Source organism: Anopheles arabiensis, chromosome 3 (genome assembly GCF_016920715.1).
Source record: "Anopheles arabiensis isolate DONGOLA chromosome 3, AaraD3, whole genome shotgun sequence".
Taxonomy (NCBI): domain Eukaryota; kingdom Metazoa; phylum Arthropoda; class Insecta; order Diptera; family Culicidae; genus Anopheles; species Anopheles arabiensis.
In genome coordinates, this window is record NC_053518.1 from 17,894,227 (window position 1) to 17,906,134 (window position 11,908).

At 44.3% G+C, this 11,908-nt stretch overlaps 3 protein-coding genes across 4 annotated transcripts; 2 read left to right on the top strand and 1 right to left on the bottom strand.

Annotated features, from left to right (window-relative positions):
• Positions 1 to 1,023: 1,023 nt before the first annotated feature.
• Positions 1,024 to 9,226, bottom strand: LOC120899871 (FERM domain-containing protein 5). Of its 2 annotated transcripts, none has more exons than XM_040306161.1 (8): positions 8,186 to 9,226; positions 6,823 to 6,927; positions 6,329 to 6,371; positions 5,372 to 5,545; positions 2,619 to 2,998; positions 2,460 to 2,548; positions 2,173 to 2,390; positions 1,024 to 1,942 (listed from the first exon to the last, which is right to left on the bottom strand). In XM_040306161.1, exons 1-8 carry the CDS (start codon positions 8,273 to 8,275, stop codon positions 1,317 to 1,319), a joined length of 1,725 nt encoding a protein of 574 aa, XP_040162095.1. In that variant the 5' UTR covers positions 8,276 to 9,226; the 3' UTR covers positions 1,024 to 1,316. The 2 variants fall into 2 exon arrangements, with proteins under 2 accessions (XP_040162095.1, XP_040162094.1); XM_040306160.1 differs by having other exon boundaries at positions 2,164 to 2,390.
• Positions 3,064 to 4,123, top strand: LOC120899873. Its single transcript, XM_040306162.1, has 2 exons — positions 3,064 to 3,408; positions 3,480 to 4,123. Exons 1-2 carry the CDS (start codon positions 3,169 to 3,171, stop codon positions 3,822 to 3,824), a joined length of 585 nt encoding a protein of 194 aa, XP_040162096.1. The 5' UTR covers positions 3,064 to 3,168; the 3' UTR covers positions 3,825 to 4,123.
• On the top strand, positions 4,492 to 5,378 carry LOC120899874. The gene is made up of 3 exons (XM_040306163.1): positions 4,492 to 4,755; positions 4,822 to 5,127; positions 5,188 to 5,378. The coding sequence occupies exons 1-3, from the start codon at positions 4,672 to 4,674 to the stop codon at positions 5,344 to 5,346; spliced, it is 549 nt and encodes a 182-aa protein (XP_040162097.1). The 5' UTR covers positions 4,492 to 4,671; the 3' UTR covers positions 5,347 to 5,378.
• Positions 9,227 to 11,908: the final 2,682 nt, after the last annotated feature.

Below are 11,908 nucleotides of genomic sequence, written 5' to 3' on the forward strand. Positions count from 1 at the left end.
TAATGAATCTATCATCTTTTGTTTGTCGTACAGCTTTGCAAAAGCTAGATAAAATTGTTACTTCGTTTCGCAATACCATTTCGAGTCCTTTCCTTGTTCGCAAAAATCAGCTTGTCCCACACAAATCGTAAGTTAGATTTGTTAGTTTATATCGTTCTGGCGTTCCCATTCTTTCTACGCTAATCGCTTACAGGGATGAACTCATTTATCAGCCATGCTTGCCGTCACAAATCAAAAGCGGTCCTTCTTTACACGCGCGTCAAACAACAGGAATGGTGGTCCCAGAAACATAGAGGTACGATTGATCAAAGGTAGAGAGTGCGTCGCTTGTTTAACGCAGTACTAAGCTGAAGAAAAACAACTACAGAAAACGCTAAAGCTGCAACTGTGTTTGACCGTGCTGCATTGCTAAATACTTTCAGTTTGTTTTTCTTTCTTCTTTTGGCATAAAGCGTGTGTTGTAGCACAAAAATTAACATAGTTTCTATACACAAAAAAGAATGTGTCATGCGGTACGTTAAAAATGAAAACTTCTGCCCTAAGGCAAACAAATACTGCTGCTGTATACTATTGTGGTATAAGATAACAAGGTACAATACAATTGCACATTAGTTATAGCTGTGCGGTTGGTTAAAACTGAGGCTGCACTCTCCTCCCTTACTAAAGTCTAATACTGCAGCTGTAGTAACAGAAGTTACGCGACAAAGAGAGTAATACGAGACGGACTGGAGTCGGTTGGTTCGTTGTTGACAAGTTTCAATTGTTTTTTGTTGTTGTTTTAGAATTGTTTTTTTTTTTTGTTAATACCGTCCTTTGTTTTTGGTGGAATACTTTGACGATTTGCTAATAATACAAAGCAGCTAAAAAGCTCCCCTTATCCCCTTAAAAAGCTTCTACCCCGTTAACGGAATACTGTGGCTGTGCCTTTTGCGCAATAGAAAAGCGGCAAAGCGGTGCACGACAACTAAAACATTGACGATCGATTGATCTTGTCGTTTTTTTAGAGGTAACGAATACTGTTAATATGGTACAAAGTACTAAACAGTTTTAACATATTTAAGCTAATTTTGCATTTCTTCCTCTCTCTCCCTCTCCTCCAAATGTTACAATCCAGCACCTTACATGGCCCTTGCCGTGGGCAGGGTAAGCGTGAGTGAGATGGGCGTCTCATTGCTGCTACCCCCGGTATCGCGCTCCCGAAAGTACTCCGGCGGCTGGTAGTAGCTGGACCAGCCGTCCACGGTCCGGCCACAACCAGTCCGCCCGCCATCGCCGGCACACGAAGTGGAAGCGTCCGTGCGTCCGGTCAGAATGAATCAAAATATGGCACCGAACTTTTTCGCCAGAAACTCCTTCAGCGGCTGGTAGTACTGGTAGCGCAGGCAGATCATCTCCGGCCAGTTGCGCAGCGGGGCGAACAGCTCGGTGTCCGTCTCGAGGATGTAGATCGCGGACACGATCAGCACGACCACCACGAACAGGAACGACGGGACGAACGCTTGCAGTAGCGAGAACTTTTTCGCATTCTTCGCACTGTTGCTGGCGTTCTGCTGCTGGATGATGCTGGCCGCATGGTTGGTGACGCTGTGGTGCATCGCCAGCGCCGGGATGTTGTCCGTCGTGTACGCCTGCCGGTGGTGATGGTGCAGATGGTGCGGATGGTGCGTGCGATGGTGCGGATGGTGATGGTGGTCGCCGAGCGGGTTCGCCGCACTGTTCGCCGCCGCCGTGAAGCCGGACTCGGACGACGAGTGGTCGAACGAGTCGCGGAAGTAGTAGTCGGACAGGTGGTCGTTGCTTTCACCGTTCGTTTTGCGCGCCTCCTCCGAGACCGTCTCGAGCGTGGGCAGTGGATTGTCGGTGCAGTACACGGACGAGGCCAGATGGTCGCCGCAGCCACCGAGCGGCTCCGACATGGTCGATCGTGGAAGGCTACTGTATCCTGCCGGTGGAAAAGTAAATGGGGCACAGGGGCAAGTGGAAAGCCGGGTTGTGATACACGGTAAGCGACAATTGAGATGTAAGCATGCAAACACACACACAAACACAAACGCATATGATAGTGGAAACGCAAAGGAAGGGAAGCATGGAAGTAACCGGGAGAGGGAGCGAATAAAACGGGGAAACACATTAGTGAACTAGCCGGAGGCGGCCGTAACTTACGGGACTTACGGATTTCTGCCAGATCGCCCTGCGGGCTCGACGGTGTCGCCGGAACGCTCTGCGCTTTCCTCTTGCTCGGGCTGGTGTTGTTGAGCTTCTGCTGGCGCAGCGCCTGCAGCGCCTCGGACATCAGCTCGCGCTCGGTCCGGCCCGAGTAGCGGAATTTGGTACCCCAGGAGAAAAATCCACCCCCGGAAACAACGGAAGCGTGTTGGCTGGTTGGAAGACTGCGAAAGAGCTTACATTATTTGCCATTACCTTCCGAGAGTGTCACATCGCTCACACACAACACTTACGTAAAGAACAGCATCTGCTCGATGGAACATCGCCACACGTACCGGCAGGCCGCACCCGACGGACACTTGAATCCTACGGTGTGCTTTTTCTGCAAGACAGAGACATCCATTAGACGGTTGCAGATATGATCTTCCGCAACGCAATGCAACGCAACGTACCACTTCCCTCCGATCCTCCGAGTACGCCAGATGGATGATGAACATCTTGCCCTCGAAGTTGATCTTGTGCACCTCGGGCCAGCGGAAGTGTTGCGTACGGCGGCCCGCCGCAAACGTGCTGATGCCGGAGAAGTTAATGCCCAGGTAAAGCTGTGTACCGCGGTGATCCTTCACCGGATGCGGGTCGATCCCGTACGTTTCGAGGCTGCGCGCGATCCCGACGAACTCGTCGTACACTGCGACCGCTTCCTGGCCCGGGTCGCGCTTCTGGTGCAGCTCCATCGCCTTCTTCTCCAGCTGGTCCGACTGGCGCAGGGCGATCTTGAGCGACGACACGTACTCGCCGGTGTGTGCTTCCGCATCGTAATCGCCGAGCTCGTCTGGGCCAGTGACAGATAAGGATCGCATTCATTAGTCGTGTAATTTAATTAAGCGCGAGTTTAATGTTTTGGTAAATTTATATTTTTGCAGCGAAGTTTTTGTGACCGAAACGCTTAAAACCCGCCAGCGGAGTAAGGGAATTTTCCAGTAAAGAGAAACGATTTGGAACATGCAGAACAAACTGTTCTCCGTTTCGGTGATCGCACTGGGCTTGTTGGGTTGGTATGTGACCGTATCCAGCCAGGCGCAGACGTTCAAGTACTTCAAGATGGATCGCATCGCAAACTGTGAGCCGATGGATCAATTCCCCGTCGTAATGCTGCCGAACTTCACGGTCAGTGTTAATCCCAATGAGAACTATTTCAACTGCACGCTTCACATCAAGGAAGAAATCGAGGGTCCTCTGCAGGTAAGCCTTTCCACACAATTTAAGGAAATATTTTTTACATAACTTGCTTCTAAATTTCCACACACACACAGTACAAGGCTAGCATTAAGCGCTGTGAGATGGACCTGTCCAAGTGTGAATACTTCAACACGATCGAGACGAACGAACTGTGCGATCAGTTTGAGGATGAAGGATTTAAGGACCGATTTCTGAACAGCATCTCGCAGCCCCTGTCATGCCCGACCAAGCCGGGATATTATCAGTTCACCAACACAAAGTGGGACCTCTCGCCGGTCGTGAATCTGCCGGGCACTGCGTACCGCTGGAATATTGCCACGCACGTGACGCAGCTAGCGACGGGACGCCTTATTTACTGCCAGGAAATTATGGCACGCATTGTGGTGATTCGTAAGAAGAGCAACAGAGTTAAGCAGTAGAGTGTTTTGATTTGTATCATTTTTGTATCGGTAGTTATTATGCACACAAATAAACAAAAAACGGGAATTACTAATCGCAATCATTTGAAAAGATCCTATACTAATTTACATTTCTCCTTAAAGTTTGAATTTTGAAAAACAAGATCACTACAAAATATGGTGAAGATTGTGTGATCTATTAGGATTTATACACCCAAGTATGTTTTATAAGGCTGAATTGAGCACGAGAAAACCTGTAAACAGTGGGATTCTATGTGTGTTGGGGAAGTCTCCAATCAAGGTCATATTGAGTGACTCGAACGTACGACGTAATGATGCACCAGGTACTGAGCTTCTACACGACACCACAGGATTGCTGTTGAACATCACTGCCATAGATCAATTTAAAGAATTACGTGCCTGAGGCTTGATATCATTGCTACATGTTTGTATCTCTTTCTGAAATTCGCTCCATATTCCCTTTTTCCAAATATGTTTGTGATTGCAACTCTCACGCCATCAATGTTAAAAAGTACCATACCTCAAAAATATTCGTTTTGACCTCGGATTCCATAACATCGCAGCAGATTTGCTTGTTTACTGGCTATCACACAACGAATGTTCCTGTTCTAGAAATTTGGCTTATCAGAATCGTTCTATCATACCCGAATTTGCGTGCAATTAATTACGCACTGAATCGTGATGCAGCACGATAGTTTGTTTATTTTACCGACACAGCTCACTGGAGCATGTAATTGAATATCAGTGCCATGGCAATATAAATAGCATGATACAGATATCAATTCGCTCATTGTGCTACCACAGTGCGGTTTGGATATTGTTTTGAACGCTTCTTCCAGGTGTCGCAATGGGTCATCTATACGGTTTCGGTTCGGTAGTAACTGTGGTGCTTGTACAGATGCTAGTCTTTCCCTCGGCAACGATGGCTAAGGTAATGGATTGGCTAAAATTGTGCAGAACGTGGCAGTTTTATTAGTTTGCAAATTTTCACAACCAGTACTACAATGTCGTCACGTACGACAATTGCAAACACATGGACAATCCGGCCGCCACGCTAAGCAACGTGAAAGTGGCCGGCAAGCCGAACGCGATCGAGCTGAGCGCTACCCTGGACGTGACGCGGGAAATCGAGCCACCCGTTCACATGCAGCTGTCCGTGAAGCGGTGCAATCTGCAGAAGGAGGGCTGCGAAACGTACGAACACATCTCGATGGAGGACATCTGCTCGAAGATCGAGAGCAATCCGATACTGCACAAGTACATGGATGTGTTTAATCCACCGCTTAGCTGTCCGTTGAAAAAGGTACGTTCTGTAGTGTCCTTTACATTATGACACATTGTTTAAAAAAATCCGTCACCGTAGGGTCGTTACGTGGCGGAAAAGTCCGAGCTGAAGCTGCACATGCTGGAGATGTTCCCGATCGAGAACGCGTTCTGGCAGATGGAGTTCCGCTTCATGAACAAACACAACCAAACGATGCAGTGCGATTTCGTTGAAATTGCTGTGACGGATAAGGAATGATCGCCCGGGTGGCGAGTCCACTTACCTTGCACTATTAGCGCTCCCAGGGCTGCTGCCTCACCGGCGGAACAGTACAGCCGACCATGCCGAAGATCGCGTTTTAATTGCTGGTATAGCATCAGCTTTCCATTGTTCGTTAGCCGTAGGGGATCGGCTGGGTAAAATTTGACACGAAACGAAAGCACGAGTGGATCCACATCTTGTTGGAATGAGACAAAAAAATGCAATTAAGTACAACCAAGTATTTGTTGATGTAATTTGAAAATAATGTAACATGCTACATTACTAAATATTGTACAAAAAATTAAGCAAAACAGAATAAAATGCACTCGAACAATTGTAACAGAACAATAGCAAACAATTGTAAAAAAATGTAATAATATTGGAAATGGTATTAACTGAGCTATAATTAAGTTGCATTTAATTTATATTAAAACGTCGAAATGTTCCAGACCATATCAATGATATGGGTTCCTTTTTGAGTTTAAAACGTTTGTAATCAATTGATCTGAAAGCATGTTAACAAGGATTCATTATTCTCTCATTATAGGGTTGCTCAACTCAACTCAATCTTGGTAAGGCTAATCCATAAATATAAACTCATTTAAACTTAGTAAAAGGTGAGCATTTTAACTGAGTGTAATCCAAAAAATCTTGGTTAGATCATGTTGTTTCCTTTGAAAAAATTAAAATGTTTTGACTGGTTTAAGATTGTGAACTCGAGAATGAGCTGGCTTGAGAAACACTGAACGAATTTCATATCATTCTAGTCCCAAAACCAATTTTTTTTTTTAAATTAATTGCAATTATGTATGATCGTATGAATGTTTACGAATATATACAATGTAACCCAAATAAATAAAGCAGTGGTACATCATAATACAAAAATATCATCGAATAATATAAACCGTAAACAAACAAATAAAGAATGTCTAAAAAGAACTCAAATAATCAATTATTAAAAACAGATATCACACGCTACCTTTGACTTGCTTGATTATAGTTTTTGCCAGATCCAGCCAGTGCTGTTTGGATTCGGAGTATGCATTGGGAATAATTTACAAAACAGTTATTATAAGTGTGCTAAAAATGCGATCTGTACGAGGATCTGCTGCTCTTTTTTCACAATTCTTGTTAATGTCTCCTACCAAAAATTATTACAGACTTATTGGAATATTTAATCTAAACTATTAAATTGAATGTAGTGATTGGTGTAGAGATTGGAATTAAGCAGTTGCGATTTATAAACTCCAAATTACTAGCAACGAGTTTTAAAACAAATTACTATTTAGTTTTAAAAATGACAAATTCCTCTGTACGATACAGCTGCGGCGATGTGATCGTTCTTGTACCACATTTGTTATTCGTGTACTGCATTGCCTAACACTAGCAAATAGATTAGCCAAGTACCCCAAACATAGTTGATCAAATAGGTCCCCCCTCCTCGCCACTCTCCCCGTTTTCCAGGTTGCTTACCCTCTGCTTGGCGGAGTCGACAAATCGGAGCCCAAAATAATCCTTTTCGGTGATTTCCAGCTGCTCGCAGACGTAGTCCAGGAGAAAACAACCCTTATGGTGTGGCTAAAAATAGAGGACATTCAACATTAAAAAAACAGAGCGGTTATGTCCGTACGTTGTTGCGGGAGTGTGGAAAGGAAGCGTAAAGGAACCGGTACGTTTGCTGACCGAACGTGTGTGTGTGTGTATGTACGTATTTTGGAACATGCCGGCTAAATCGTACGATAGAATAGAAGAGGCTAGGCAGGAAGGCGACATGAGTGCGTCAGATCGTGTTTGTGTGGGTTGTGGTTAGAAATCAGTGGGTGATGCCGGGGGAATGGAATTAATATAACTAATGTATAATTAATGTAAAGTTTACGATAGCCGCCCGACGTAGGGCGTATTTTTAGACATCCCAGTCACTTTTATCGACACCGGGTGGACCGGGTCGTTCTGTGCGTCTATCGTTCATCGACCAGCACACCGCGGAAGTAATACGGCGTACGGGAAAAGGTAAGGATCGGCGGCATCCACGAATGACACCCATGTATGTGTGTGTGTATGTGTGTGTGTGTGTAAAAGAAGGGGCTTCTTGCTTGCTTGGTATATAAAACCTCCAACCATCACTCAGGGGAATAGTGCCGTATCCTCAAAAGTCATAAGTCGTGCCACTGCCGCTTACTTTGCCATGCCATGACTTCTTCATCCTCGAGACCACACACCGCAGGTGCAAGACACACACACATGCGGAACACGCCAGGACGAGTAGCGACAACAAAAAAGGCAACCATCCAACACATGCAATCAGATACACAGCGACACTGTACGGGAATGTTGCCGGCATACAAAATTGGCACACTTGACTAGATGCGCTTCGTGACCGACACTGTATGTGACGTCCCGCGGGGTTGGGAGCGGATTTTTCTAAACGCCTGGAGACGGTATACCGAGGGGAGGGGGAAGAGGGAGAGCTCAGATTGCACACGATGATACACACACACACCACAGCTTTTGTTGCATTGGCTATATCCTAGCTGTTAGGCACGAACTCCCCGCGTCTATGCAAAACCATTAGCCCCACCGAGTGAGTGAGTGTGCTACTGTATACTGCAGGGGATTGGGTGGACCTGGTGTTGGTGGTCAAGAAGCGACCGTTTAGTCCTTGAACCAGTTGAAATAGATGTGAATAGTAGTCCTTGACATTTTTGGCTCAGCTCAGAGGGGAAAGAGATTAAGAGAGGGAGAGAGTGCTTGAAGGCAAGATAAAAGGGAAGTAGATTCAGGGGCTTTTGTTTGTTCCGTGTGCAACCGAGCAAAGCCTTGCCTTCCGGAATCTTACCTGAAATTCGCACTCCAGGACATCGAGATCTTCCAGCAGCCGTACGGTACACTTGTAAACAACATTGCCCTCGCTTCGGCTCTTGAACATAGTAGCCCGCTCTTGCCCGGAACCGGAATCAAGCGCTGAGTGTGGTGCTGCTGGATGGATTTGCCCCTGCTGATGCTGTTGTTGGGAGTCGCCCTTCCTTCGCTACACGCAATCAGCCGGTATGGGCCCGCGGGCATACGCCAAGCACTGTGTCTACCGTCGAACGCACGCACACACCATCCGTGGGGAGGTGGATGGATTTCTTCTTTCTCTTACGAGCTTCTCATTCACCTTTTTTTAATCGTGCCCAACGCACACGGAAGTGGCTCTCGGAATCCCGTTGGCTGGGAAACGAAGCTAATTGACACAATAGGAGGAATGGTGGGGTTTGTGGGGGAAAGGTATATTCTATTACAGGAACAGCTCCGTACGTAGAACTGTGCCAGCAATCCTTCCAGCGGCAATTGAATGACTCTTTTCTAACCTATCCGGACACTCTGTGACACTGTGACACTGGCTTCTGCGAGGTTGTTGATTCAGTGAACGGGACCGCTGTGGCACAGAATTTGTTGAGGTCGTCGTTTGCTGGTTGATAATACATTCACGGTATACGAACAGACAGGATCTTCAGGAACACTAGTGCAACACACTTTGGAGCAAACTCCTTTTTTTGCACGAACAAAGTTACCACAATTTCTGCTCCGTGCCAAGTTGCTCGGTTGGAGAAGTAAAGGGGGAAGAATTCTGCTTACACTTGCATTAGGGCGTTTGCAACACACGCAGCAATCGCAGCAATCCACAACATCCCTTGGCCAAACCTTCGTGGAACTTTTGCACGACGGCACAATTCTGTAATCCCTCTCAGCTCGGGGGACGTATTTTTCGCTGCTCGCCTGTGTACGGAGCTTGTGTGTGTGTGCGCGCGTTCACGTCCGTGGTGTGCGTACGGGGTTCCGTTCTAGGTGCGTTTGTGAGCCAGTGCAAGCGACTGCTCGAGAGCGAAGCTGTCAAATGTCCAACGGCACGTGGATGTGTGCGTGCAAGAACGAGGCGCGTGTTGATATCCTGACGTAAGGATTCGCTGTCCCTATCGGGGAGGTAGCGCCATGCTGGACGTTTGTTGGTGAAGTTTTCTCGCGAATATCCTTGTAGTTGTAATGTATTTGATAGCTTTCAAAACTAATGTCGATTTACTTCTTACTTCAGCAGCCTCTTTTTCATTCTCGTTTACAACATATATTGTTTGTAAATAGAACTAGCTATCCTCATAACAATGGTAAACAAAACGTCTGAAACGTTAATGTAATATCTTTTGTACACCCTGTGGTTTTGTGTACCCGTGTCCTTCGTCCTGTTAAACATTTCAGTTTGCCGTGAAATATTTCATCCTGTTGCACATAGGTGAGCTACAAATTGAGCTACTGTTTAAACAATTCAACGCAACGTTTTCAATAAACGTATTTCCTGCATTTTGAAATTAATATATTGCCTTGTAATACATATTATGTTACGTTTTCCCTTTTAATTAATATTAATTGATTATTGGTTGTTTAACTTAAACAAAATAGAATAATATTATAAAATACCTTACAGCGTTTAGGGTTAGCTTAGCCCCCGAACGTTTAGGGAGTTATGTGGGCAAATAATATTCTTTTCCATATGTCGAACTTCTCGCTGAGTATTAGTATAATTTATTATTTTTCATCATCCACCTCACGTTTCACCCATTCTAAAATTAATTTTAACACATGACTCACCCTCGTGATACTTTTTCATTTGAATTTACTTCCTTTTTTTGCTACTAAGTTACCGCAAATTTACACCGCTTTTGCCATTCCTGCCGAACGGTTGAGAAATATGATTATGGTTTCGACAGTAAAAATACTTTCACTTTGATTACTGTGCTAATCCGATCTTGACATAAATTATACCATCCGATTGCAACAAACAAAAAGGCTGAAGAATGTATCCTTCTAGCTTGAGAGCGCACATGAAATCTGATAATCTGGTCCCATGACACACACACACGCATACAGACACACAGAAGGTCGTTATCAAATGCCTCTAATCTTGACTCTTTCAATGGTGGTGCGTAAAAAGAACTAGGCGCATGGTAGGAGATGCATTGAAAATAGCGAAAAATCACCCCGGCGGTAGAAGACGCAACGCAAAGCAAGCAAAGCGCTTAGTTTATCAACAACAGTCGCTACAGTTTATATCTGCAGTTGGGTCGCAAAGCAAACGCTCAAGAGAGTACGAAGAAATGAGAAAAAAAAAAAAATGGAAAAAAAACAAACGATAGCATCTAAAAGCAAGGACGTTGACCTGCGGGTGCGTGAATTTAGAAACATTCACAAGACTTGGCGTACGTATTTTGTTTTGTGTTCGTCCCAAAAGGGGATTGTGTTGTGCATTTTTCACATCACTTTTGCATTTTGTTGGTCGGTTTTGTTCAAGTCACTAGCAAAATAATGTTTACCATTGATAAATGGGTCAAAATTCAAACCGTCAATTTTATTCATATGTTAACAAATGTATTTGAGTTTGTTTTGTTAGTTTGTAGCCTGATCATTTGTAGAAAAAAAAATCTTTGGTCTTCGATTGTGTTATTATTTTTATATTGATGGTAATATTTTTAAAACAAAAAAATATATTACAAAAAGTAAAGCACCCCCCGGCAAGAAACACGATTGGACAAGTGGCAGTGCCAAAGACAAAAAAAAACAAGTAGGAAGAACATTGTAATGAAGTGTGCTGCGGGAAAGTTCGCACTCGCATCGAATAAATTGCACGATCGTTCTAAAACACCCACCAAGCAACCCCACCCGAAAAACGGGTGCGGGTGTTTCGATTCTTTCCTACAACACATAAATCTTCTACCCTTGCAAACACACTCATACACTCACAGACACACATATACAAAAAAACATATGAGTACGCATGCATTCAGTTTAGTTTGAGGATCGCTTCCGATCTTCAACCATCAGGGGTTTATTCATAAATTACGTAACGCAGCATCCTTCCTCATTTGAATAAAAAAAGATTGAAAATTCCTTTTGCTCTTGATCTAATAAGCTCTGGATTTCATAGGTTTCATGGGTTATTTTTGTTTTTCAATTAGAAATTAGTTTTGAGATTAAAATTAAACTAAATTCCATCTATCATTTCATTATACGGACCCCAAAATGCCAAGTAACAGTCAGGATTTTTTAAAGCATATATCCATATCTTCTTTTTGTTCTTCCTCTTCATCCGCTTCTTTATTGCAATAATGATCTCAGCCTTCTTGCCAGCCAACACAGGCTTTAGAGACTTATTAAGTACCACGTGACCCGACGGTCAGTCATGTAATGTAATCAATAACGGTCGATATGAGGCTTGAACCCACGACGTAGGTAATTTATTTTAAATTCCTGTTGTATATGAAAAATGTCACCATCATCACGTGTTTCACACGAGATTGATAAAATGGTATACGCTATATGTAATTTTAAAAGGTTTTCGTTTTACTTTAATGTAATGTAACGTAATCTAACGATACTACCCTCTCCGAGTGGTTGGTTTTTCCTAGTCTTCTTTTGCGCGATTTAGTTACATTTCGGTGGCGGTCTAGAAGCGAGAATCATCAATTAATTGCACGCGGTACGCGCTCGCGCAAAAAAAAAACGCTTTTTCTGTTTTACGGTGCTAGAG

What these genes read in the sequence shown, in the direction of transcription:
- LOC120899873 (XM_040306162.1), top strand. Translation starts at nt 3,169, where the DNA reads ATGCAGAACAAACTGTTCTCCGTTTCGGTGATCGCACTGGGCTTGTTG. An exon ending in AAATCGAGGGTCCTCTGCAG is followed by an intron (nt 3,409 to 3,479) that starts GTAAGCCTTTCC and finishes ACACACACACAG; the next exon opens with TACAAGGCTAGCATTAAGCG.
- LOC120899874 (XM_040306163.1), top strand. Translation starts at nt 4,672, where the DNA reads ATGGGTCATCTATACGGTTTCGGTTCGGTAGTAACTGTGGTGCTTGTA. An exon ending in CCTCGGCAACGATGGCTAAG is followed by an intron (nt 4,756 to 4,821) that starts GTAATGGATTGG and finishes TTTCACAACCAG; the next exon opens with TACTACAATGTCGTCACGTA. An exon ending in TTAGCTGTCCGTTGAAAAAG is followed by an intron (nt 5,128 to 5,187) that starts GTACGTTCTGTA and finishes CCGTCACCGTAG; the next exon opens with GGTCGTTACGTGGCGGAAAA.
- LOC120899871 (XM_040306160.1), bottom strand. Translation starts at nt 8,275, where the DNA reads ATGTTCAAGAGCCGAAGCGAGGGCAATGTTGTTTACAAGTGTACCGTA. An exon ending in TATAATCAAGCAAGTCAAAG is followed by an intron (nt 5,546 to 6,328) that starts GTAGCGTGTGAT and finishes CATTCCAACAAG; the next exon opens with ATGTGGATCCACTCGTGCTT. An exon ending in GGGAGCGCTAATAGTGCAAG is followed by an intron (nt 2,999 to 5,371) that starts GTAAGTGGACTC and finishes TCACTGGCCCAG; the next exon opens with ACGAGCTCGGCGATTACGAT.